The following is a 27,011-nucleotide window of genomic DNA, read 5'->3' as shown; positions in this document are numbered from 1 at the left end:
GCGGTCGCGGGGCGCCGCGCGCCCCCCCCCCCCCCCCCCCCCCATGGCCCCCCGCCCCCCCCCCCCCCCCCCCCCCCCCCCCCGCCCAGCCCTGGGGCCCCTCGGGAGATAATGCCCTTTCTCATCTCCTACTCTTGAGTGCCTTGCTCTTCCCACTGGAGAGCCCACAGGAATATAAATACCAGAAGGCAGCCCTGAAAGCAGGCCTTGTTTGCCAGCCCTCTACTGCACGAAGGCTGGCTTGTCTGCCTCCTTCTCCCCTGGCCCGCGGCGGGCTGAATATTTTGGAGAGTGGGATGTCCTAGGGCCCTTTAGCGGAGATAGGGTTCAAAGAGGGGGGCTGTTACTAGGGCTGACAGGAACCAGTCCACCTGGGAGACAACACTATCCCATAGCTGCAGAAACCCAGGAACTGGGGGCTGGGGGTCTGGGTGGCCAAGACAGGGACCCCTGAGCCCAGCTTCTCCCTGTGGGCCCCAGCATCCATGTTCCCTTTGCTTCCATACGGTTAGCCTGGCCTCACCCCCACGCACTGCTGAAATTGCACCCATCCTGTCACTGCTGACTAAACCCGGAGGCCTCTCATCTTGGCTGTCCCTACCCTCTGTTGCTCTTCAAGGCCCCAGGAGCACATTTTTTCCTGCTAGTTTTGCCTTGGCCTCTTGGATGTGTCTCACTTTCTTCCTTTTTTTTTGTTTAACGCCTCCTAGAAAGTGACCAGTCCTCAGCTTTGGACGCCTTGTGGCCTCCCCTGTTCTCTCCTGCCTTCGGCTCTCACCTAGCCTAGGAAGACACCCAGCTCTTCATGGGTAGCCCCTGGTTTTCTCTCCAAGTGCTGTCTTGTGTTTCTAGTTCCTTGCTAGATATTTCCACTTGGATGCCCCTCAGACTGGACTGATATGTGTGGCCCTGTCTTCTTCCTGCTTCTCCAGTGGCTCCTTGTTTCTCAGTGCCAGACTCCCCCCTTTTTCTGTGTTTTCTAGATCATGTCCAAGTCCTGTCAAGAAGACTTCTTTCCTGTTGTGATTCCTGCCCTGGTATCAGTGTGATGCAGTGGAAAGAGCATGAGATTTGGGGTCCAAACAGGGTTCGATTCTGATAGCACCTTTTTCTGGTGCCACCTCAGGCATGTTGCCCAACTTAAGCGTCCAATTCATTGTCTACAAAGTAGACACACAAAGAAGGGTGGGACGCCTTGTGTGGCATTCTCCCTCTACGACCTTCTCAACAAGGAGCGGAGTTTCTCAACCCTGGTACGACTGATCTTTGGGGTCGGATCACTCTTCATTGTGGGGGCTCTGCTGTACATGGAGGGGTGGTTAGCAGCACCCCCTCCCCCTCCCCCACTAGGTGCCAGGAGTACCCCCTACTGCCCCGTGTGACAACTGAGTGTGTCTGGGGACACTGCCAAGTGTTCCCCTGGGAAGTAAAGTCATTCCCTGTGGGGATCCAGCCAGACAGAGCCAGGCCGAGTCTTGGGTGTGGGTGACGTACGTGGTCCCAGGTTTCTACTGTACAGTGGTCAGCCCCACGTAAAGAAGGACCACGTCATTTTTGAGCAGTCTTTTCTCTGATTACTTTCAACATCTCAAGGTGCTGTGTCGACTTGCTTAAGCAGTGCGTTTCGTTTCACAGTTCAGTTTGGCACCTTGGTTTTCTCTTGCCGGACAAGGGGAGATTGTCCAGGTTAGACAGGAAGCCTGGGACCCTCGCCGGTGTCCCCTGCAGGCCTGACACGGCCTGCTTTTCGGCAGGGGGCTGCTAGCAACGGTCATTGCTGAGTCAAGAACCCCTCACTTGTAAGCACTGTGGTACCATCTTTTTGAGTGCCTATGAAGTAGCATTTTACTTACTAACTTAGCATTAACTTATTTGGACCTTAGGAAGTAGGTGTCATTCATTTTCACTTTATAGATGAGGACGTTGAGGATGTTAAGTAACACGCCTCGGGGCCCATAAGCAGAGGAAGCGAGCTAAGAGGCCAGGTGACTTGTACCTGAGAGGCTATGAGCTAGACCTCTGTGCTCTCCTGCCTTTGTGGGTTGGGCCTTTGCTGTGACTAAAGGACAGGAGTCCATGAAGGAGGAGCGTCTTTTAACTGTGGCTCAAGAGGTCCCTGTCGCACCATCTGCAGGTCCTCAGGACCGAGAGCAGCTGTTTAGGCCAGGCAGACGGCTGGTTGAGACCAAGTCCCAGCCCTGTGTCCGGCACCTGGAAGACTCTCATTCTGGTGGTTTCCTTCCTTCACACCTTGGACAAGACTCGGCTATGGAATGTGCTGGGTGCTCACTCTTCCCTGAGAGAACAGCCCAAGAATTCAGCGCCATTCGCAAAGGTGGCAGATGAGAGGCTGAGCCCCGCCCTGTAGCCCCATACAGTGTCCTCCCTGACCCTCTGTAGTGGGAGAGCAGGGTAGGTGGAGGCACGGTCATGTGCCAGGCAGAATGGACACCCAGTTCTAGAAAAGGGTTTGTAGCAGGTCTACCTATGCTAAAGCAAACTGCAGAGTCTGAGCATTTTCCTGTCTTCCTGACTAGAGAGAGGAAGGTTGGAATGAGGAGACAAAGGAAAGCAAAGGAGGGAGAGAAAGAGAGTAGATACACCGAGTACTCGTTATGTGGCAATTTACATATGAGGCAAATATTACCATTTTACAGATGAAGAAACTGAGGCTCAGAGACCTCGCCTTAGCAGGTTTCCATAGCATTTGTAACATGGACATGAACATGGTGTGCCGACTCCATAACCATGTTATGGAGAGAGGCATAACATTCGGAAATGAGCATGGCCCACCCAGACCCAAATCTTTGGGTTCATTCCTGGGACGAGTCCGTTTGGGTTGGTGTCCGTTTATACAACTCTCTACATTTAGAAAATGGAGCAGATTATTAAAAGAAGGTTAACAAAAGAGCCGGGACCCAAATTTGTCCTGGAGAAGTGGAGGTTAAATCCATAGGGGAGCCGTGGCGCAAGGGCGCTGAGCTGGAACCAGCACAGATAGCATTTGAAGGCACGGATAGGTTGGGCTGCAGTTCAGTATTTTACAAATGGTATTTCCTGTCACAGAGCTGAACTAAACAGCACACATGGTTGTGATTAAGTAGGACGGGCTGCGGACCGTCTGTGGTAACCATGCAGGCACTCCACGTAGCGGGGGCTTCTGTGACCTAAGGTGAGGATGCATGCTGCAAGGGTTTGCACCACACCGAAGGCTTTCTGTTGCCTTCGGATCCTTTGGTTTCAAAAGTTTAGATGCCCCTTTAAAGGGAAAAATTCTATAGGAAAGATATTTTAAACCCTCCCGTAGCAAACCTTCACTGATGCATTCTGCACGCAGGGCCGTCCCTGACTTTGGCTTTGTTTCCCGGACGTATGTCCCAGAATGGCAAGGAGGGTAACTAGATCGCAGACCTCCAACCAAACAAGAACCACAGGGAGGCTTTGCAAACACGGCCCCCGTCTGGCTCCAGTGCTGTGGTGGAGGAGTCCAGCCCTGGGACAGTCAGAGAATTCCTTCTTTGGGGGACAGCCAATGAAACCACACAGATACTGGCATGAAGACATTCTTTCTCTAGATTATGCGGCATTGTTGTGTGGCGCAGAAAAGGCATAGGCATAAAAGGACTAAGTCCAGCCCTTTGCAAAGGCAGGAGCGTTGCTGAGGGTCCAGATGTGATCCTGAGGCTCGAGTAGGAGTCAGCCTGATGGTGAGAGTTGGGTGGAACTAACAGCAGGAGGTGACTGCTAGGTGCCTTTCCTGAGCAGGACACCCCTTCCACGCCCGTCCTCCCGCAGCATCTGGGAGCTACAGAGAAGCCAGAGCCGACTCTGGGACCATCTGAGACCATCTGAGAGAGTGTTGTTCTCCCCAAGTGGGGATGGTCTTCAGCTGCAGATGAGCAGGAGTGCTGATTCGACCACCAGATGCATCTAATTTGATTTGGATCATCTGCAGGAAAAGGTAGAGCTTCACATCTACGCTCTGACTGGTTTCTGAAGAGAAGCGAGGGAGATCTGCAAAGAACAGCAGGAATAGACCCTGGAGAGTAGAGCGGGTAGGGTGGCATAGGAGCACAATGTGGGGTGTTGCATGAAGTTTGGGGAATTCAGCAGAATACACCAAGACAGCCCTAGTACTGGAAGAGAGGGTGGCAGCTGAGGGTGTGTGTTGGGCTGCAAGGCTGGAAAACCCTTCATCGCTCAAGGTGATGCAGTCGAGAAGGGACAGGAGCTAGGACAGGCTGAGTTATGAAAGTCACTCTCAGAATTGACCCAAATTGCTGCCGAGCTGTTGTCCTTGAGCAGTCATGGGGAAAACTGTCTTCGAGTTTGTCTTTCCCTCAGCCTCCTGTCCCGGCGGTCGATATGTGTGGCAGGCTTTATGAAGAACTCGCCTCTTTCAGGTGAGAACAGCACGTTTGCATCTTGGAGAGTTCCTGGCTCCAGGAGCCCTCTGGAGTGAAAGGGAGAATGGTGGGAAGTGTTGGGAAATGAGAATTATGACACCAACACCAGCAGGTCGCTGGATCTCTTTGGACCTCTTGGGTGGTGGGTGGAATGGAACATGGGCTCTGGGATCAGACAGATCTGCCTCTGTTAGGCTGGGTGACTTTAGGCAAGTAGCTTAACTTCTCTGAACCTTATTTTCCTCTTTTACAAAATGATATTATTACCTAACGGGGTTGTGAGGATGAAATGCACACACAGCCCTTAGCATACTGATAGCACATAGCAAGTATTTGATGTTTGTTAGTGTGGTTAATTGAGCAGAATACCTCCAATTTCTGCCTAACTCTGAAATGCAGTGGTTCTTTGTATTGAGGAGGGCAGTACAGAGATTTCCTTTATGGGAAACTGAAAAGACTATTTAAAATTACTCAATCAAACATGCATTGAACTGCCTGGTGATGTCAGACATTTGTGCACAATGTGGAAAATGCCCTAACAAATGAGACATAGTCCCTCTCTGAAAAAGCTTCACTTTGACTCTCAAAAGATATATGAATTTTTCCTACCACAACTTGATGATTTTCATCCCCAGTTCTTTTTGGTGAGATAATTATTCCATCTAGTGCTACCTTTTCACCAGGCTTATTGCAAGCAATCTGCAATATTTCTAATAATATTTAAGGTGTTGCTATTTTTGAAAGATTTACTTTTTAAAACAATTTAGAAAAGTTCGTAATCTCCATGATATTCTTACAGAAGAGTTCCAGGATGAGCTCTTCAGTGAAAGAAAGAGGGGGAATGCCATGATTGTGTGTAAATGCAGACTATCTTGTGTTTGCTGTGGCCCCCGGCCTGCCTTTGCTGATCCATCGTTTTGAAAAGTGGGGTTAATTATTTCAGGGCTTCCCTCAGTATTGTGGGGGCTGTTAAACTCTGGGTACATCCAAGACAATGTGCCAGGCCTTGAATGCCACCTGTCACATGTGTTGAGGTAAAAGGTTGAAAACAACTGTTGACCTCTATCACCCTTATTCGCAGTGTAAGTAGGTATGTGGGTTTCCTTTTAATTTGTTCTTGAGTTCAGTGTACTCTGATGCTACTTTGAAAATGGGCAGCTCAAAAAGATGTCTAATAGTTTAAAGAGAAGCAAACACTCCTCTAGAAACCTTCAAAATCTGGAGATTGATTTCTAGCAGCATAATACATTTTTCTTTTTTGTCTGTGCCTCATTGGGCCTCCGTGTCTTGCCCTGTCTCTGAATTTTGTCTGGCATTGTCTTCCAGGAGTTAGCAGGATAATGCAGACTGACTGAAAACAGACCTCTGGAAGGATTAGGGCATGGGGGGTGGGATGCAATACACAGCAGAGGAAAGAACCACAAAATCCAACCAGAGGCACCTCTACTTTGGGGGAAGGCCCCTGGGGATGTCATGTCAGGGACCTTGGATTCCCAGCTCTGCGCTAAGTGGAACCTGGACTTTAGACAGGGGGCCCGGGTACTGTGTCTGCTCTGGATTGTGGTGAATTTAAATGAGATGTTTCGGGGCGCCTGGGTGGCTCAGTGGGTTGGGCCACTGCCTTCAGCTCAGGTCATGATCTCAAGGTCCTGGGATTGAATCCCGTGTCGGGCTCTCTGCTCGGCAGGGAGCCTGCTTCCTCCTCTTTCTCTCTCTCTCTCTCTGCCTGCCTCTCTGCCTACTTGTGATCTCTCTCTGTCAAATAAATAAAAAATAAATAAATAAAAAATAAATGAGATGTTCCCTATGACAGGGCTCTGTAAATGGTAGGACTTCAGGACCTTGGGAGGCAGGGACACATATTGAGATCCCGTCCCATTTGCATTGCCGAAAAAATCCTGAGGCTAAGTAGGTGATGCTGCTTGAAGACTTTGGGTTTGAGCGTCTTGAAGGAGGTGGGGTGAAGTTGCAGATGACCAAGGCAGGACACGTTCTTGACCTCACTCTGGGCTTTCGTAATCCTCCCTGAGACCCAGGGGGCCTCAGACGGACGGAGAGGCTCTGGAAAGGATGTGGCCTTCTGTGGCTGAAGGAGGGGGTGAATTAGGAGGGAAGGGAGCAGAAGGAAAGCCTTAGATGGAATCGATTCTAGCTGTTGACTTTGGGAAAGATGGTGGGTGCTTTGAGATTAGAATAGAAAGATGAGGTCATATAGAAGAAAGAAGCAGCAGAGGTCAGAGAGAAATGAAATGAGTGTGAAAAGGATTGATAAGGAAGGGCAGCAAGAAGGATACAGGGAAACACACCGGCCCTTGACCTTGGGGAGCCAGACTCTTAGCCTCTCATTCCAGGAGCTGCCTTCTAGACACGGACAAAGATTTGGGCTCCTCTTGGGCATGATACAGAATCCGGTTTGGTTGTATTAAACTCACATTACATGTGCTGAGTGCCTCCAGTGGAAGAGCCCTGCAGAAGGGGGCAGAGTACACTCTGCCTAGATTTTGTGTTTAACATAGGGGATTTTTTGCAAGGTGTGCTTTTTAAAGTTCAAGGGTCACTTAACAAGTCATGAAATTGATTTATCTGTTTTATGGAAATTACTTTTGTTTTTTCATAAGAAGCAAAAACCCTGAAGAAGCCAGTATCTGTGCTCGAAATTCTGAAGCTACCAGTGAAAAAGAGATGAAGGAAAATGTTTGGTATAGGTCAGAATAGGATTCCATCTAAAGCAGGCTGATTCTTTCTCTTGGTTTCTTTTAAATAAAGCTGCCTAATATGTAAATATTTACATGCATCTCTCACCCCATATGAAGAGTGATTTTGGCTGGATTCCTTCGGAAGAGGGTAGGATAGGGTGGTTAAGAAATCCTGCGGCTGATTTCCTGCCTCAGAGCCTACAGGCCGTGTCCCCTGGAAACATGGCTCTGCCTGCTTTGAAGGGAAAGTGCTCTGTGGCAGATCTGGCCCAAGGGCAGAGACAGTAAAATGCCCTCCAGAGAGAGCCAGCTGGCCTGGACTGCCGCTCCCTATGTTTGGTGCCCTCAGGAATGTGCAGATTTAGCAAATGACAGCACTGAGCGTGCCCTGTCCCCAGTGGAGCCCCAGGCTTGCTCTCTCTATAGAGGCTGGCTCTTTTCCAAGCTTGAAGGATAGCACTGGTTGAGCCCTCATTATTCACGAGGGGAAACGAGCAGGCCTGCTGGAGGGAGACAGATATGCCTTTCTCATGGGCTTTATTCCAGCAGGGTTTGAGTTTTCGTATCATGGAGTTTTACTCTATTAGTTTGAGAGTTTGGTCAAAAATCCCAGGGGTAACATAATTACTGCTTTTGAAAAAAATGTCAGTTGGATGTCAGCCACCACAGAAGTATTTCTGAGTGGGAAACGACCCCTAGATGGTTCTCCTCTCATCACTGCAGGTCTGGAGGGGCTTTGCGCACAGCTAGTGGGTGACAGACCAGCACCCGCTGGGTGCCCAATTCCCAGCTCTGTGCTGTGGCCTGTACAGCTCATTGCCTCCCCTGTCATTAGAATCATCTCAAGAATTCAGGTTGTAGTATTACAGGATGAAGTGACCTGTGCTCAAATTCTGGTTCTTTCCAAACTCAGGTCTATATCTGAGAAAAATGATCACGCAGAAACTTATATAAAAACTTATTATTCATAATAACCAAAAATTAGAAATAAACCAGATGTCCATCGCCTGATAAATGATGGATAAACAAAATGTGGGCTGTCTTCACAATGAAATATTATTCAGCCACCCAAGGGAATGAAGTACTGATACATGTTATAGAGTGAATGAATGTCCAGACCAGACCAAGTTAAAAAAAAAGTAGATCAGTAGCTGTCAGGGGCTTAGGTGTGGTGGTGAGGAACATGAGGAGTGACTGCTAGTAGCTTTGGACAATGACTCTAAACCCAAGTAATCTCAGTTATAGGGGCACCTGGGTGGCTCAGTCAGTTAAACCACTGCCTTCAGCTCAGGTCATGATCCCAGGGTCCTGGGACCGAGTCCTGCATCGGGCTCCTTGCTCAGCGGGGAGCCTGCTTCTCTCTCTGCCTCTGCCTGCCACTTTGCCTGCTTGTGCTCTCTCTCTCTGACAAATAAATAAGTAAAATCTTTAAAAAAACAGCAACAAATTTTTAACAATTTTTTTACACTCAACACATTTTTAAAGTGTACAGTACACTTTAAAATATGATACTATGGTTTTGATTTGCACTTTCCCTGCTGATTAGTGATGTTGAACATCGTTTCATATACCTGTTGTCCATGTATATGTCTTCTTTGGAGAAATGTCTATTCAAATCTGTTGCCCATACTATTTTACAACAGCTTTCTAGAACTCTCATCTTGCACAGCTAAAACTCTAAAACAGTCACACCCTTTTCCCCTCCTCTCCCTCCTGCCCCCTCTCCCCAGCCCCATCATTCTCCTTTTTGCTTCTGTGCATTTGACTACTGTAGATACCTCATGTAAATGGAATTATATAATACTTGTTTTGGTGACTGGCTTATTTCACTTAGCATAATGCTTTTAAGATTCACTTATGTTGTATGTAGCCTGTGCCAGAATGTCCTTCCTTTTTAAAGGCTGAATAAGATTCTCCATATGCCCATATATCACATTTTCTTCACCCGTTCATCAGACGATGCACATTTGGATTGTTTCCATCTTTTGTCTACTGTGAATAATGCTGAATGGAAGATGAGAGTGCAGATATGTCTTTGAGATCCTGTTTCAGTTTTGAGGGGTCCAGTTCCTTAAGTGGGATTGCTAGATCATCTACATGGTAGTTCTATTTAATTTGAGGAAACTCTATGCTGTTTTTCATTTTACATTCCCACCTCATTTTACATTACATTGCACAAGGGTTCTGATTTCTTCATATCCTTGTTGACACTTGTTATTTTGTGTTTTTTGCTTTTCTTTTGTTTGGGTGGTTTTTTTTGTTTTTTTTGTTTGTTTGTTTTTGTTTTTGTTTTTTGTTATGACTGTCCTAGGTATAAGGTGATACTATGGTTTTGATTTGCACTTTCCCTGCTGATTAGTGATGTTGAACATCGTTTCATATACTTGTTGTCCATGTATATGTCTTCTTTGGAGAAATGTCTATTCAAATCTGTTGCCCATTTAAAAAAATTTGGGGGGGGTTCTGTTTTTTTGCTATCGAGCAGGCATTCCTTATGTATTCTGAATATTAAATCCTTATCCGATATATGGTTTGCAAATATTTTTTCCCATTCGGTAGGTTGCCCCATCACTGTTATTTCCTTTGCTGTGTAGATTTTGAGTCTGATGTAGTCCGATTTGTCTGCTTTTGCTTTTGCTGCTTGTGCTTTGGTATCCTATTCAGGAATTCATTGCCAAGACCAATGTCATTGAGCTTTTCCCCTATGTTTTCTTACAGGAGTTTTATAGTTTCAGGTTTTATGTTTAAGTCTTTAATCCATTTATAGTTGATTTTTGTGTGTGGTCTAAGATAAGGTTCCATTGTCTTTTTTTTTTTTTTTTTTGGCATATGGATATCCAGCTTTCCCAACACAGCTTGTTGAAGACACTGTACTTTTCCTATTGTATAGTCTCGGCATCCTTGTTGAGGATCATTTGATGGTGTGTGTGGGTTTATTTCCTCTGGTCTGTATGTCTGCCTTTATGCCAATACCATACTGTTTTGAGTATCATAGCTTTATAATATGTTTTAAAGTCACCTTTGCTTATCTTTCTCAAGATTATTTTGACTGTTCAAAGACCTTTGAGATTTCATGTGACTTTTTGGATTGTTTTTTCCATTTCTGCAAAAAATGTCATTGGGGCTTAGTAGGGATTGCATTGAATCTGTAGTTTGCTTTGGATAGTATGGACATTTAAACGATATTATTTCTTCCAGTCTGTGAATGTGGGATATCTTTTTATTTGTGTCTTTTTAAATTTCTTCCAGCAATTACTTTGCAGTGTAAAAGTCTTTGCCCCTTTTGTTAAATTTATTTCTAAGTATTTTATTCTTTTTGATGCTATTGTACATGAGATTGTTTTCTTAATTTCCTTTTTGGATTGCTAATTGTTTATGTATAGAAATGTAATTGATTTTTGTTGATTTTGTATCCTGCGACTTTGCTGAATTTGTGTGTTACTTCTAACTCTGTGTGTGTGTGTGTAATTTTTAGGGTTTTCTATAGATAAGATCATATCACTTGTAAATAGACAAAATATAACTTCTTCCTTTCTGATTTGATGCCTTTTATTTCTTTTTCTTGCCTAATTGCTCATAGTAGGACTTGTAGGACCATGTTGAGTAGAAGTGGTAAGAATGAACATCCTTACCTTGTTTCTGATATTAGAGGACAAGCTTTTAGTTTTTCACCATTGTGTATGATGTTAATTATGGGCTTTTCATAGATGGCTTTTGTTATTATTTTGAGGTAATTTTCTTCTTCCTAGTTGGTTGGCTGGCTTCTTATTATTGAGTTTTGTCAGGTGCTATATCTGGGCCCATTGAGATGATCATGTGATATGTATCCCTTGTTCTGTGGATGTGGTATATCACTTTGCTTGATTTTCATCTGTTGAACTGTCCTTGCATCCCAGGGATAAATGCCACTTGATAATAGAGTATGATCCTTTTAATCTGCTGTTGAAGTTGACGTACTAGTATTTTGTTGAGTATTTTTGCATTTATATAGTATTTTTCTTTGCTTGTACTATATTTGGCTTAGGTATCAGAGTAAAGTTGGGCTCATAAAATGAGTTTGGAAGTGTTCCCTCCTCTTTAGTTTTTTGGACGAGCTTGCGAAGGATTGGTGTTAATTTTTCTTTAAGTGTTCCTAAAGAACACTTTCACTGGTATTCTCCAGTGAAACCATCTGGGCCTGAGCTTTTATTTTTTGGGAGGTTTCGACTACCAATTCAATTTCCTTACTAATTATAGGTCTGTTCAGATTTCCTACTTCTTTATAATTCAGTCATGGTAAGTTGTATGTTTCTAGGAATTTATCTATTTCTTCTAGGTTATCCAACTTGCTGGCACGTAATTGTTCATAGTGGTCCCTTATAGTCACTATTTTATTTCTGTGATATAAGTTTAATGTCACATCTTGCATTTCTGGTTTTGAGTATTTTCTCTTTTTTTCTCAGTCTAGCTAAAGGCTTGTCTGTTTTGCCAGTCTTTTACAACAAACCAACTCTAAGTTTCCCTTTTTTTCTACTTTATGTTCTCTTTCGTTTATTTCTGCCCTAATGTTATTCTTACTTTTCTTCTCCTAACTTTGGGCTTAGTTTGTTTTTCTTTTCCTAGTTTGTTAAGCTGTAAGCTTAGTTTGTTTATTTGAGACCTTTCTTCTTTTTTAATGTAGGTGTTTACCACTATAAACTACTGTGTCTGCTGCTTTTGCTACATCTATCAGTTTGGGTATGTTGTGTTTTCATTTTGCTTACCTTGAAATATTTTCTCATTTCCCTTTTGATTTCTCTTTGGCCTATTGGTTGTTCAAGAGTATGGTGTTCAATTTCTACATTTGTGAATTTTCCAGTTTTCTTCATTCTTTCTCCTGTTGATTTCCAGTTTCATTTGGTTGTGTTCAGAAGACACTTGCTATAATTCCCATCTTCTTAAATTTGTTAAGACTTATTTTGTGACCTAACATGTGATCTATCCTAGAGGATATTCTGTGTGTGCTTTGAAGAACAGGTATTCTGCTGCTGTTGTGTGTTGTGTGTTGTCTGTTGTCTGTTTGGTCTATTGTGTTCTTCAAGTGCTCTGTTTCCTTATTGATCTTCTATCTGGATGTTCTATCCATTATTGAAGGTGGGGTATTGAAACTCTGATATTATTGTGTTGCTATTACTTCCTTCGGTTTTTTAATGTTTGCTTTATGTATTTGATTGCTCTGATGTTGGCTTATTTATATATACTTGTAATTACTTTATCTTCCTGGTGAGCTGACCCTTTTCAATTAGCAATAATCGCGCCTCGGATAAACCTCATTGGCTACGATACCGCCACTGCGCAAAGCTTTGAGCTGACCCTTTTATCATTATATAATGTCCTGCTTTGTCTCTTGTGACAGCTTTTGACGTAAAATCCATTTTGCCTGATACAGTATGGCCACCCCGCCTGCTCTTGTTTCCGTTTGCATAGAATATCTTTTTACATCCTTTCACTTTCAGCCCAAGTGTGTCCTTAAATCTCAAATGAGTCTCTGGTACACAGCATATGGTTAGATCTTGTTTTGTTGTTGTTGTTGTTAATCCATTTAATCATCAGAAGTGTTACAATTCTTAAGCATTTCTTTTAACTCAGTTAATCTGTAAATCTGGGTGCTTTTATTTTTATTTTTTTATTTAGAACTTCTGTTTGTGACAACAGTTTTTTTTATTTTTATTTTTTCAAGTAAGCTCTATGCCCAACCTGGGGCTTGAACTCACGACTCCAAGATCAAGGGTTGCATGCTATACCAGCTGAGCCAACCAGGCACCTCCCCCACCCCCAATTTCTCTTAAATCTAAGTATTTCTCGGAACTAAAGTAACTTGGATTTCCTCCCCATTCTCATTTAATATTCTTCTTGTCTCTTTCTCCTTTAACAGATACGGCATATCTGATTCATAGACAAGACCACAGTCTGGTTCCAAAGATGTGTTCCGCAAACCCAGGCAACTGGGTCACATTTGATGATGATTCTGCCTTTCAGTCTTCTCAAAAGTCAAAGAATTTACCTCAGGAGAATCAAAGCATCTGTAGGCCCAATGGACTTAAGCTGAACCTTTCTGGTGCTAAGGAATTTCCCAGCGGACCTTCCTCTGCCAACAGTACCCCCCTTTCCTCTCCCATCATAGACTTTTACTTTAGTCCAGGACCTCCAAGTAATTCTCCTCTTTCTACACCTACCAAGGACTTCCCCGGTTTTCCTGGCATCCCCAAAGGAGGGACTCATATGCTTTATCCTATCCCAGAATCATCCTCAAACAGTCCATTTACAGCACCAGGAGCAGGCTCCTCCGTACTGTCGTCTAAACCGACCTGTTTATCCCATGCTTCCTTACCCAGTGACCACTCATGTACACATCCAGCTCCCAAAGTGGGTCTTCCAGATGAAGTTGGCCCTCCCCAGGCTGAAAGCCTAGGGTTCCAAAATGATGCCCCCCAGTTTCAGTATTTTCGGGAGGACTGCGCTTTTTCAAGTCCATTTTGGAAAGATGAAGGCAGTGCTTCCCAGTTTGCCTTTGACCCTTCAGGAAGCAGAAAGATGTACCCATCAAGAGACAAAGAGATGCATCTCGATCAAAAAAGCTTAAATCAGGGTTCATTTAACTACATCTGTGAGAAACTTGAACATCTCCAATCAGCTGAGGACCAAGACTCATATGGAAATTTGTCTATGCAGTGTCTATATGCTGAAGACACCGCCTCTTCCTTTGTCCCCCACACACTTTTCAGGAGTCAGCCAAAACCTGGATGGTCTTTCATGTTGAGAATTCCTGAGAAGAAGAACATGATGTCCTCCCGTCAGTGGGGACCAATTTTTCTAAAAGTCTTACCTGGGGGAATTTTGCAAATGTATTATGAGAAGGGGTTAGAAAAACCATTTAAGGAGTTACAGCTCGATCCACATTGTCGGCTTTCTGAACCCAAAGTTGAGAACTTTAGTGTAGCAGGAAAAATCCACACTGTGAAGATTGAACACGTGTCTTACACAGAAAAAAGGAAATATCACTCTAAGACAGAAGTAGTTCATGAACCAGACATTGACCAGATGCTGAAGTTAGGGTCCACAGAGTACCACGATTTTCTCGACTTCCTGACTACCGTGGAGGAGGAGCTAACAAAGCTGCCACCTGTTTCAAAACCAAAAAAGAACTACGAGGAACAAGAAATTTCCCTGGAAATTGTGGACAACTTTTGGGGGAAAATCACTAAAGAAGAAGGAAAATTGGTTGAAAGCGCTGTCATAACTCAAATCTGTTGCCTCTGCTTTGTGAATGGGAACACAGAATGCTTTTTGACCTTGAATGACCTTGAGCTGCAAAAGCGAAATGAACGCTATTTTGAAAAAGACCCAGAAAAGAAGGGGATTGATATTCTTGACCATCATTTTCATAAGTGTGTGAAAGCACAAGAATTTGAGCAATCAAGAATCATTAAGTTTGTACCGCTGGATGCCTGCCGGTTTGAGCTGATGCGTTTTAAGACTTTGTATAATGGAGAAGATCTTCCCTTTTCCCTCAAGTCCATGGTGGTTGTCCAGGGGGCCTATGTGGAGCTTCAGGCCTTTGTCAACATGGCCTCATTGGCTCAGAGACCATCCTGTGCCAGTGCCTTGAGGTCCTGTGACAATATCATGATACACTTTCCTGTTCCGTCACAGTGGATCAAGGCCCTCTGGACCATGAACCTTCAGAGGCAGAAGTCCCTGAAGGCCAAAATGAATCGCCGGGCATGTCTGGGGAATTTACATGAACCTGAATCTGAACCTGTTATACAGGTCACCGTGGGGTCAGCAAAATATGAGAGTGCCTACCGGGCCATCATATGGAAGATAGACCGGCTTCCTGATAAAAACTCAAGTAAATATTCAACACCCTGAGTTGACTTTCTCATGAAGTAGCTTCAGTGTTTTCAACCTCCTCCTTGGGTTGAAACCAGGCTGAGAGAAATGATAACTTCAGTCCCCTGGGGCCATGCTCACAGTCCCTGCTGGGAGGTGCAACATTTAGTGGGCAGTGGATTTAGTGTGTCCTCTGTGCCTATTTCTAGCAGATAAGTTTAACTTAAGAAAAAAATTTTTTTAATGCCATAAAAAAATACTCTGAGCTCAGATTTTCTTGTGGATGGTGGCACTGAGGGAGGATTTCTTACTGGACTTCTTGACATTAGCCACCAACCTCAAATGTTAAAACTATTGCTCACAGAGCTTTGATTCCCTAATTAACCTTTAAAGATCTCTCATGCATGAATATACCTGAACGTTTTTGTATTCTCAGCCGGTACCAAGTTCTCCTTCGGTTTTGCTCCCTGCTCTTTGAAATAAGATTGCCTTTCGTTTTTACCCAAATTTATTTCTTTAGCTGGTTTAATTTGGCCATCATGACTAGCTGTTTCAGAATTAAGTAGACACAACCCAAGTATTAAAAATTCAGTTCATTTGCAAAATGTTTGCAAAGAAAACAATGAATCTAGAAGTTCAGAACTTTATTTTTATTAATTTTTTAGAGGACTTTATTTATTGATTTGACAGAGAGAGAGAGCATAATAAGGGGGAGTGGCAGGCGGAGGGGGAGGGAGAAGCAGCATCCCCACTGAGCAGGGAGCATGGATCCCAGGACTCTGGGATCATCACCTGAGCTGAAGGCTGACGCTTAACCTATTGAGCCCTAGAAGTCCAGAACTTTAAAAAGACAGTCCTGGCACCACATTTATTTTAGGATAGTAACTTAGTCGTGGGTGTCTATAATAAAGCAAAAAAGGAAATTTTGAAATTAAGGCTGCTCCCTGTTTTAGTTCATTTATTTCTAGTAGAACACTGGGTTATGGAGGGCAGATTTGGGGATCTGAGTTGATGCAGTCACTCATTCAGTCAAACATTTACTGAGCATTTACTATCACCAAATACCACATCAGGTGCTGGGGCTAAAGAGGAATAAGGTTCCATTCCTCCTAAATAGTTCACAGCTGGTCCACAAACAGCACTGAATTTCGTGTAGGTACAGGCTCTGGGCTTGGTGTATGGGAGACGCAGATGCAAACCTGCTTCCCGCCCTTCAGGAACCTAGCATCCCAGCAGGGGAGGCAGATCTGACAGCAGGCACTCGAATGTGCTGTGGTAGTGTGCTCTGTTATAGGCAGGAACAAACACACAGAGTGGGGATTCCAGAGGAGCGGGGATTCCAGAGAAAGGGAGGATAAACCGCGGGGGACATTTGGAAGTCTTTGTGGAAGAGGGGATGGTTCAGCTTGATGTGGAAGAATTGGTAGGATTCTACCAGGGGTAGAAACAGCAGAAATAGGCCTGTGGGTTGGGGGATCCTAGTTAAGTGTTGGGACTGAGGGAGTGGAAGGGAAATAAACCAGCTCATGAAGGACCATGTGAGCCATGCTTTGGGATATGGAGTTCACCAGGCTTCTGGAGTGTTTTCAGGCACCACTGTGACAGAATTATCCCTTGTTTTCGGAAGTTAGGCATACATTGCGGAAAGATTCAGGAGTGCAGACACGGGGAAGCTTGACAGAGAAGCAAGGCCAGTGGCAGTGGGAGCACTAAGAAGGGAGTGAAGGATGGTGCGGAAACTCAGAGGAGGCGCTCTCCAGACAAGAACAGATTATCTGTGGGCACAGGGGACGGGAGGGATGCCAGGAGGTCGGGGGCTCTGGCTTTGCTGACTTGGTGGGCCATAGTGTCATAAGCTGAGACAGCTTGGGATCCTCTCACTACTGGTTTTGAAATCTGTTTCCCTGCATAGGCAGCACATTGGAGTCCTTAGAATCCTTAGAGCTTTAAAAATGGTTTAGGGCCCATCCTGACCATTCAGACTCTGTGGGGTAAGGCGTGTGTATTGGTGCTTGTAAGAAGCCCTCCCACACAGCCTGCGTTGAGAACTGCTGGCCTGGGAGCTGTGCTGTGAAACCTGTTATTGTCCCCTAGGCACAGGTCATTCTGTGTATCCTGTGTCTCCTAGAGCTCTTACTACTTCCCCCCTGTATTTACTAGCAGCTGAGCTCACCAAGAACAATTACAAGAGTGGATATTCCCAAAGAGGCTGGCCTTCAGGAATTATTCTGGAAGACAGTCATAGGACCAGGCCTGCACAGAACAATGTTTTACAAGCAGTCCAGTCAATTATACAGTGATACTGCATGGAATAATGCCTTTGGGATCCAGGATGCTTTGTTTGGAGCAGATCTGTGGGCCAAAAGGTTGAGGCAGAAGGCAGAGGGCTATGTCTGGTGGAATCTGGGGGCCAGGGAGGGGCTGGGCTAGGGCACCTGGGTTCCTGTGGCCTGTCCTCTGGTTTCCCTATTGTGGGTGGGGAGAGTAATGCAAAGAGGGAGAGGGTGTCTAGCAGTTTGCCCCTGGGGGAGAATGTAGAAAGAGTAAGGTCAGGGCAGAGAAGACATCTTTATCCTAAGACAGTGCTTCTGAAAATTGGGAATGCACTTGAACCACCTTTAAAAATGTAGACTGATTCAGCAGGTGAGGCCCCCCAAACGGCTTCCCATGCTGCTCAGGTGTCACCAGTGCTGCCGGGGCCACAGATGGTGGGAGCAGTTTCTTTGAATGCATCTCTGTTTTTCTGTGCAGTTCTTCAATTGATTGGGTGTGTAAAGAACAGGATTTTTTTTTTAAGTCTTGAAGACATTACCCTTTTTTGGGGTGCCAGGTTGGGTCAGTCAGCTCAGTGTGCAACTCTTGGTTTTGGCTCAGGTCATGATCTCAGGGTCTTGATATTGAGCGCTGAGTGGGGCTTTGTCTTCAGTGCGGAATCTGCTGGAGATTCTCTTTTTCCCTCTCCTTCTACACCCCACCCTCTAAATAAATAAATAAACAAATAAATAAATGAATAAAATCTTTACCTTAAAAAAATTACCCTTTTCATGCAAGTTTCTGAAAAACCAGTACCATTAGAAAAAAATATTTTAAAAAATAGAAACTGAAAGATAATATATGAAATACTCTACTATGCACGTCATTTAAAAAAAAATGTTACGCCTTTCCTCCTGTGGATTTTTTTTTTTTTTTTTTTAACTCATGACCTGACAACAACACCTGAGCTCCAGAGTTGGTTGCTTTGCTGACTGAGCCACCCACGCAGCCCCTCTCCTGTGGATTTTTGGGATCAGGATTGACTTTTTTTTTTCACTTCCATGTGATTGTGAAGGGAGTAGGAAGGGCTGTTTCCCCCTTATATGTCTCTTTTACCATCATGCCAATGCTTAACATTCCTTTAACAGCGTGGGCAAGTTTTTTATTTTACAGCAAAGGTTGGCCTTGGTTGGGTAGCTCAGAGAGCAAATTCGCACTAAAGTGTGAATTACAAGAGAGAAACAGGAAACTTTCTCCAGGTCGGAGTAGGGAGGAGGACAGATGAGAACACTGGTTAGCCACAGGAGGTGCGGACACAGCCTAGAATTAGAAAGGGGAGTGGGAGTTGTGTAGGGCTAATTAATAAATATCTCTCTCTCTACCTACCCATGTTAACAATTTTTAGGTAAAGCTTGCTTTTTTTCCATTGCTGTCATCAGTGCATTGGTGCCTCTCTCCCCACTTGTGTCGTCATCCTTCCATTCCCTCCAACTCTCAACAATTCACTTTGAGATGTGAAATATTTTGGTTCAAGAGGGACCAGATGTCAACTCCACCAAAGAATTTGTGACTTGCTTTCCCAGTCCCAAGAAAGTTATGAGAGTGGCAATTACCAAAGCCCAAGAGTGCCCCCTGCTGGAAGCCACTGAGATTAAATAACATGATTGACAACTATCCATTGAGCCTTAAACGTGCCAGGTATTGTGCTCAGGACAGACTCAAGACCTCTTTGCAAGGGGTCAAAATCTAAAGAGGAGTATGTGTTTAGACATTGTAGAGTACTTTGGGTTTCTAAAAGCCAGGAAAAATAGGCCAGAAAACTTGAAGGTTTTTACCAATTTTTTAGAAAAGCAGATAGAAAAAGTTTTGTTTCTAACGTTTCTAGAATATTAGTCCGTCTTTACCTTGAGTAAATTAGGTTGCAAAAGTTCCAAAAGAATTCTTTCCTTTAAAATGGGAATATCAACTTAGAGCGTCTCTGATACCATTTTCAGCTCTGAAAGTGTAGATTTCACAGTTCATTATCAAAATTGTAGTAATTAAATAATAATAGTTGATTTATAATCGAATAGCACTTTGCCCAGTAGTCCTATATAGTCTAGCATACCGTGGTCTAGTGCTCTCTGTGGGCCAGCTGGTTTGTTCGGGCCTCACGACGATCCTGTAAGGTTCATGTTAGCATCACCAATATCATCACTCCCATTTTCAGAAGAGGAAACAGAGGCTCAGAGACATCAAGGAGCTTGCCTAGGATCACACAGCCATTACAGAGCAGAGTTGGGATTGGTCTCTGAGCCATAGGTGTCCTGTGTCTATGTTCTTAGCCACTTTGCCATAAAGGATGTAAGAGTGCCTGAGTTTAGTTTAAATAAATTTACTGCCTCCTTGCTGCAGACAGAAGACTAAGAAAGGGTAATAGATTTTGGAATCCCTCCCCCACCCAGCCCCCCATATGTGTGTGTGTGTGTGTGTGTGTGTATAAAGTTATCACTTGCCTGCAGTGATCTGGGTAGCTTAGAGCACCTCAGAGGCCATGGCCGTCCTGCCCTCCCTGTAAGTGGTGGAGATGTCTAATGAGCATCTGTTGGTTAATTGATTGATGACTTCTCAAGGCCTTTTACAGCCTTAGAATTCTATTAGTCTCTCTACAAGGAACAGGTTGTAAGGAGTGAAAGGCAATTTATCTTTTAAGAATTAAGTGAAATCCTTTAAACTCTTGCTTTTTGTGCCTCAAGCTGTATTCTGATGGAAATATTCTTTCTCAAGGTGTGGCAGTGGTAAAGTAATTTAATCTGGCTTTTCAAATAGTTGTCATCTCATACATTTATTTAAATAAAGATAGCTGCATTAGATAGATATGTAGATGTTGTGGACAACACAAGAGAATCAGGGAACTTTGTAGACTTACTACAGTGATTGCATTGGAAACATTTATAACTCCACTGTAACATATGCACATGTGCACACACAGGTTACAAGACCCTACTTAAAACCTTTGGGTATATCCAATATCCCTGGGTCTGGCACCGAGCCCGGCCTAGCATAGAGTAGATGCTCAAAGCCTGGCAAATTGAATTAAGTGGAAGCAAATATTAGATTAAAACACTGGAAGCAATATGCCCATCTCTCAGTGTGCATTTGTTTTAGGCAAAGCTTTTGGGGGGTGGTGAGCAAGAATCACAGCAGTAAAAAATCATCTATTCTACTGAAGAAAGAGTTCTTAGCCTAGAGTAGTTTCTAAAATATAATAAAACTTGAATTAGTTTTACTTAAAAAATTAGAATTTTTAATAATGTGACCCAGTTTAGGCTGAAGTTTACCTTTGCATTGCCTATTAAGAAACAGAGTGGTAAGGAAATTAATAAGGTAAGACTTATTGTAAGAGCTTTTTAATTTACTTAAGGGAAAAGGTTTTTTTTTGCCAACATATCCTGTGTATATTATAGCTAATTAATGATGCTTAATACCAGTATTAGTCATTTAATTAAAGAAAATTAACATACTCTTAATTAAAAACACTTTAAGAGTTAATGTATATATAGTAATGAACTTGTACTTATTTTAAAGCTGGTATTTTAAAAATGCAGATAGATTTCCACTAGTTGGTGCAAAAATTCACTAGTTGGTGAATTTTGGTAGTATGTTATCTGAACAGAACTTACACTGCCGTAGTGCTAATGGAATTTTATATTAAAGAGAGGGATGAGTGCTTCTTATGTTTTAAGAGAAATGTTCAATGGCCATTGACGTACTTTGACCATTTGATTTTTTTCTTCAAGGTCCTGATCATCCCCATTGCTTGTCATACAAATTGGAACTTGGATCAGACCAAGAAATTCCCTCTGATTGGTATCCATTTGCTACTGTTCAATTTGGAATGCTGGACACCTGTGCCTCGAGGACAGAGGTCAGGTCTCTGGGGGTGGAGAGTGATGTCCAGCCACAGAAGCATGTTCATCAGAGAACTTGCTACAACATTCAGGTATATCCTTGTACTTTGGTTCAAATTGAGGCTTCTGGAGCTATGACCTGATTGGCTTGAGATGTCTGTTTTGCCCTTGTCAGTGACTATGTATGTGTATATGTATGTGTGTTTATTTGACCTAGAAAAGAGCCCAGTCATGGAAACTTGATGGTAACCAGTGAGCCAAATTTCTCTCAGTTCTAGAAATCAGGAGCCTCAGTACATGGTGCTACTTAATTATGTTCTCAATGAAAAATAGGGCATTAAAAGCAAATTCACATTTCAAAAGCATCTGTGTAATAGATTTATATTAGAATAGCATTTCTCAAGATGTGTTCTTTGGAATACATATAATGATCCAAGAAAAAGAAAAGTTGGGGAATCCCCTGCACTAAGTTAATGCTAAATAAAGACTGAAAAGTTCTGCAATAAAGAAACTTGTTAGGACGCCCGGGTGGCTCAGTGGGTTAAGCCGCTGCCTTCGGCTTAGGTCATGATCTCAGGGTCCTGGGATCGAGTCCTGCATCGGGCTCTCTGCTCAGCAGGAAGCCTGCTTCCCCCTCTCTCTTTCTCTGACTGCCTCTCTGCCTACTTGTGATCTCTGTCTGTCAAATAAATAAATAAAATCTTAAAAAAAAAAAGAAACTTGTTAGACTTAATTTCTCCCAACTCATTAATCACAGAATCTTGTCTTTATGGGCATGTATATGTAGAACACCCATCAGTGTCTTCCAGAATAGTCCTCTGTGGTGCACCATTTGGGAAATGCTGAGTTACTCTATTACAACAATTTAAATGTTCACCATTGGCTCTTCTACTTTTTTATGCCAGATGAGTTAAAGAGTGACATACACTTGCACCTGTTTCTAAACTTGCTTTTCCTTCTCATCTTTGAAGTTAGTAGATACAGAGATAACCTCTGCCACAGATTTCCCACAGTATCTTGAAGTGGTGTGATTATGTATGACATCATTAACACCAACTGGTGGTTTTATAATACCGTAGCGTAGGTCAGGGTTTTTTCTTTCTTTCTTTTTTTTTTTTTTTTTATTTTTTTATTTTGGACCATCTGTCTATATGCCTATGTGTTTGGGTCTGGTGATTTTTTTTTTTTTAACTATTGATAAAATTATTGATGGGTGAGTGCCCTTGTATGGAGCCCTTTGGGACCTAGGACTTAATTCTTCCAGCAGCTGGAAATTGCCCTGCTGAAGAAAACTGCCTTGCCTCAGATCATACCCTCTTTCTGTGGATACAGGTGTATCAAGACCCTCTTGCCTCAGCTTGGGGTAACTCCACACCCCTCTTAGCTCCAGCTCACCCTGGGGGATTGGCTGAAGCCTTCATGGTGATTGCATTGCAGCCCAACTTCTTCTCTCTGCTTCTTTCCATTCCCTTCCTTCCCCCACAGGTACCAACCCTGACAGCACTCCCCAGTATGCTTTCTACACACCAATCTCCATCTCAGAGTCTGCTTCTTGGAGACCCTGGACTGATCACACTAGATACATAAGTATTATGTGTGACTGAAATATGGGTCAAGTACAATGGAGAATTCATTTATACCTCTTTTCCTATGCATGGGCTGTTCCAGTTTCCTATTGTTTTAGAGGACAGCCCAAAGCTACAGAACAAAGTCTCTGCTGCTTTAACAGCATTTATAATGCTTGTCACTTGGTGACAGTTTCAAAATGCTACCTTCCATTTCACAAGGATTTATTGAGCAATTTCAAAGTGCCAGGTACCACTCTGGATGCTAGAGACACAAACATGAGCAAGAGACAAATCCCTGTCCTCGCAACACACACCTTCTAGCAGGGAAACAAAACATTATTTGTAAACAGATAAAGAGTTTCCAAGAGGGACAGATTGTAAGAAGAGAATAAAATAGGGGGCTAAGAGAGAGAATGATGGAGAGCATCCTTATTTCATGTGGTCCAGGAGGGCCTCTGTGATGAGGTAACATTTGAGATGAGATGAAGAAGATGAGGGGCAGGCAGATGGTTCTGTCCAGCTGGTTTACTAGCTTGTAAAGTAGTTCATATTAATGAGAGGATTTGGGGTGGGTTATAAATCTCAAGTGGGCCAACGGCTACAGATGTGATACTTGGGGGTATAATTGATTGCATGTCTGGCCAGGATTCTAAAGGTCTTATCAATATGTGTATTCTGTGTCTATTTTATAAACCCTCTATCTGACTTTGAAGGGGAGGAGAGTTTCAGTCCTCTTCAAGACTTAACCCTGGAGGGAAGGGTTTGGGGGGCTTTGTTGCCCAAGAAGAGAGAAGGCTGGCTTACTAGGAGCTAGCATGAGACAGTGGGGGCGCCATCTGTGTCCAGAGGAGGAGGTGGCTTCAGTCCCCGTGTCAGGCGTGAAGTAGCAGCCAGCAGGGTTAGTATTGTGTTGGTTACTGCCGCCATGTTTTGCTTTTGCATACAGGTTGAAATAGAAAAGAAGAGGATTAAAATCGATGGAGAAGACCCAGACAGAGCTGATGACTGCGTAACTCAGTAGGAGTAGCAAGAGGAAATGATGACCTACTTTTCAAATATGTCATTCACAGAAACCACACGCAGATCTGCTTCTGTGTACTGGGAGTGATTTCAGAATAGTGGGCCTGGGACATGTCCAGTGGCCGTGTTTTGAGAAGTGAAGACCTGAAACCGAACAATGTTTTATGCTTTTGATAATGTTTGTATTCCAGGGGTTTCATCTAAAATGTCTATCATTTGTATGATGTTTTTGCTTCCCATTAAAACTCTAAGTTTTAATGTGTTACCAGACAGCCATCTTGGCGAAAGGGTTTTGGATTTTTAATTATTCAGTGTCTAAGTGTTTTGCACTTTGGGTCACCTGGGGGCCATATTTATCATCTTCTAGTCCCCATCTCTTCTTGCTCTGTTAGCCCCTCTACTGGAGGGTGAGGCCATCAAAGGAGACATAGTGGAAATACTCCATCTTTCCTCTTGCTTGTCTCTGGGAATGTGGCTAGAGGTGGGGTGATGCCAAAACCACAGGTTAAAGTGGTGATGTGGAAGTATCTGTGATTTTGAGTAATTTATCTTCCTGTGCCCATACTACATTGGTGAATAATTATCGACTGTATTTGGTACCTGTCTTTCCCCCATAGTGTTAGCATTCTCAAAATATATTTGTATTCTGGTGTGTTTTTGCAAAGAAGCTATTTCTGGGGATATACATATTTTAGTACAAGTCAGTAAGACATATTGCCTTTTGCTTGGAGAGATTCCTTTCAGAATGGAATGGTATTGGACACTAGTTAAAATATTTATGTATATTAGAGATGAATTTTTAAAGTTCATGAATATTGTCTCCCAAAAGTACAGACTCTAAGAATGTATTTTTGATAAAAGTATTATTTGTAATTAACACAAGCCTCTCTTGAGTAGAATTCTAAATCACATTATGATTATTTTATGCTGGTTCTGCTATTCTGCTACGTATGCTAATTCTGCTTACTTTAGAGTATTTCTCTTTAAAAGGTAAAGAAAATGAGACACTAGATTATTTTACCTGGATTTTTAAGAGGTGACGTTTCTATTCTTCAAAGTCAGGTAAATGCTTGGGGTTTCTTTTTCTTTTTTTTTGCTTCAGGTTTCTAATAAAAAGCCAATGGCATTAGCAGTTATAATTCTGTTTATAATTTTCTTTCAGTATTTACAGTGGAAGGTAAGGCTTAGATTTATGAATTCTATAGTCTACATATTTTTTAGTCTGGAAAAACAAAGTAATCCTTGGGGTATTACTACACCTTCAATTTGTATTAAATCTTAAATATGATTAGGAGGCATGTTTCTTTATTTACCAGATTTGTTTTTAGTCAAAGCTGATGATATAATAATGTTCTTCCAAACAGCATTTATTTGTTGGTGCACAGACTCGATGCTACATGTTTTATTTAATGTTGTATTTACATTCATTTTAATCTGTTCAGGAACAGATTAAAACAAACACTTATGATGGTCTATATCAATCAGTGGATTTTATTGCTCTTCATTATTATACCTTAAAGACAAAAGATGCAAAGGTTGGCTGTTAAAATGTTCTTGTTCTTCTTAACTTCACTTGATGCTTGTAAACTTGATGGTTGTAATGTCACATGTTTCAGACTCACTGTGGATGCGTAGGATCCTGAATCTGTGTGTGTGTCATTAAAAAAAAAAATCCACTGTCTTTCCCCATCAGCTGGTGTGGCACATTCTGGAGTGACTTCAGTCATGCTCAGAACAAATATGGAGGCAGGCTAGACCGGATGCTGCTCCATGATCCTAAGGAAGTCATCTGGGTTAACTATTGTCTTTCCTTTTAAATCTGCTCTATGGCATCCTGCCCATAAAGAACTCAGGGTCTGATTCAGATGAACTTAATGAATATTTACACCTCCAAATAATTTCAGCAAAGGGTGCAGTGAATCACCCCTCATGTTCCACAGGTTGCCCAGTATTGATGGGTACCCCACTGCTGGGGTCATTCACCCAGCAGCCATCCAGCCTTCAGGAGCATCTCAAGATTCCGTGTTGAAAATATTAGTAACAAAAGGCTGACTGAAGCCCAAATTGAGTTTCTGCAGCAATGCAAAGGTTGATAGCATGAACAGCGGGGTGCTACAGCATAATTGTTAATTTGCACATCTATTAGGATCCTTAAATATTCATTACTTAGCATTAAATTAACATTCTGTGAAGGGAGGAGAGGCTTTTTAATACAATTCTTCTGACCTCAGAAATGGCAGAAGGTCAAATGTGACCATGGTGCTCTAAGTGAAAAATCTGGTAAAATTCATTTAGACTTACAAATTAAGAAGTGAAATTGCCTTCGTCAGAAAATAAATGAAAATCTTCAAAACAATCACAAAACCCCTGCTTTTAAGACTGGGAAGGGAGGAAGGATGTGAGTGAGGGAGGAGCTACTCCTTTTTAACATTTTAATTTAAGTACTTTAGATCCACTCTTTATGAGTTGGACTGTTTGGGGATCAGTTGTTTGATGGACACACTGGTGGAGTTCCAAGGAGGTGACCAGTCTGAGACGAGTTTTTCTGCCCTCATTGTTCTGATCTGGTTGCCTTACTAGTCAAAGGATCATATTAACCAGGTAAATGAATTCATGGCTTGATGGTTACCTGATCAATTGTACAGGTCTGAATTTAAGTACATTTCCTTTTTCTATGGGAAGAAAAATAGTTGATCCACTAAAAATGTATAAAAATAATTTCTTCCCAGCACATAAATAAGGGTTGGAATTTTTGACCTGATTTATACATTAGACAGTTTTAGGGTTTTAGTTTCCTTCATTCTGGAGCTGTACTTATGATACAGCCTTTTTTCTTACAAATTCAGTTAGAAGGCCTTCCTTAATAATAACTCTCAACATTATTATGTCTTACTCAAAATATGATTTTTATGTCATAGCAATACAAATAGAGAACAGATTGAGCCATAATAATCATGTAACCAAGTATTTTGTAGATTGCATATTGATTTTTTAAAATTAAAGATGTATTTCAAATGCTTCTTGCTGTGTGGTGGACTTCAATCTTTTTTGCAAGGTCTGGGGCTATTTTTTTTTTTTTAATTTTTCTTTTTAAGGCATGAATTCCATTTCAAGGATCTTAAATAATTGAGTCTCTGTCAGGCAAATGTATACTGCTTCATTATGAAGGAGTTCAGTGAACGTGACATCTTGGCACATCCTGGAAAAACAGCACCATCAACTACAATCTGTGATGTTAAAGGATGATTTTTAAAAGAGGGTCTAGTTGTTACCTCGTAAAGAAATAATATGAGTATGTATCCAAGGTTTTCGTTAACTCATTAGCTA

The 27,011-nt window shown here is 42.7% G+C and overlaps 1 protein-coding gene and 1 pseudogene across 1 annotated transcript in view; one reads left to right on the top strand and one right to left on the bottom strand.

Annotated features, from left to right (window-relative positions):
* Window positions 1-26,704, top strand: part of STON1 (stonin 1) — a 46,618-nt gene extending 19,914 nt beyond the window's left edge. Inside the window, exons 2-4 of the mRNA XM_059406108.1 lie at window positions 12,996-14,972; window positions 20,986-21,188; window positions 23,611-26,704. Of these exons, the coding sequence (XP_059262091.1) occupies window positions 13,043-14,972; window positions 20,986-21,188; window positions 23,611-23,685 (2,208 nt within the window). The 5' untranslated portion in view covers window positions 12,996-13,042 and the 3' untranslated portion in view covers window positions 23,686-26,704. The remainder of the gene's footprint in view (window positions 1-12,995; window positions 14,973-20,985; window positions 21,189-23,610) is intronic.
* On the bottom strand, window positions 12,355-12,423 carry LOC132022849 (U4 spliceosomal RNA; annotated as a pseudogene).
* Window positions 26,705-27,011: the final 307 nt, after the last annotated feature.

The sequence above is a fragment of the Mustela nigripes genome, chromosome 7, assembly GCF_022355385.1.
Source record: "Mustela nigripes isolate SB6536 chromosome 7, MUSNIG.SB6536, whole genome shotgun sequence".
Classification (NCBI taxonomy): domain Eukaryota; kingdom Metazoa; phylum Chordata; class Mammalia; order Carnivora; family Mustelidae; genus Mustela; species Mustela nigripes.
This window is presented reverse-complemented; position numbering and strand designations above follow the sequence as displayed.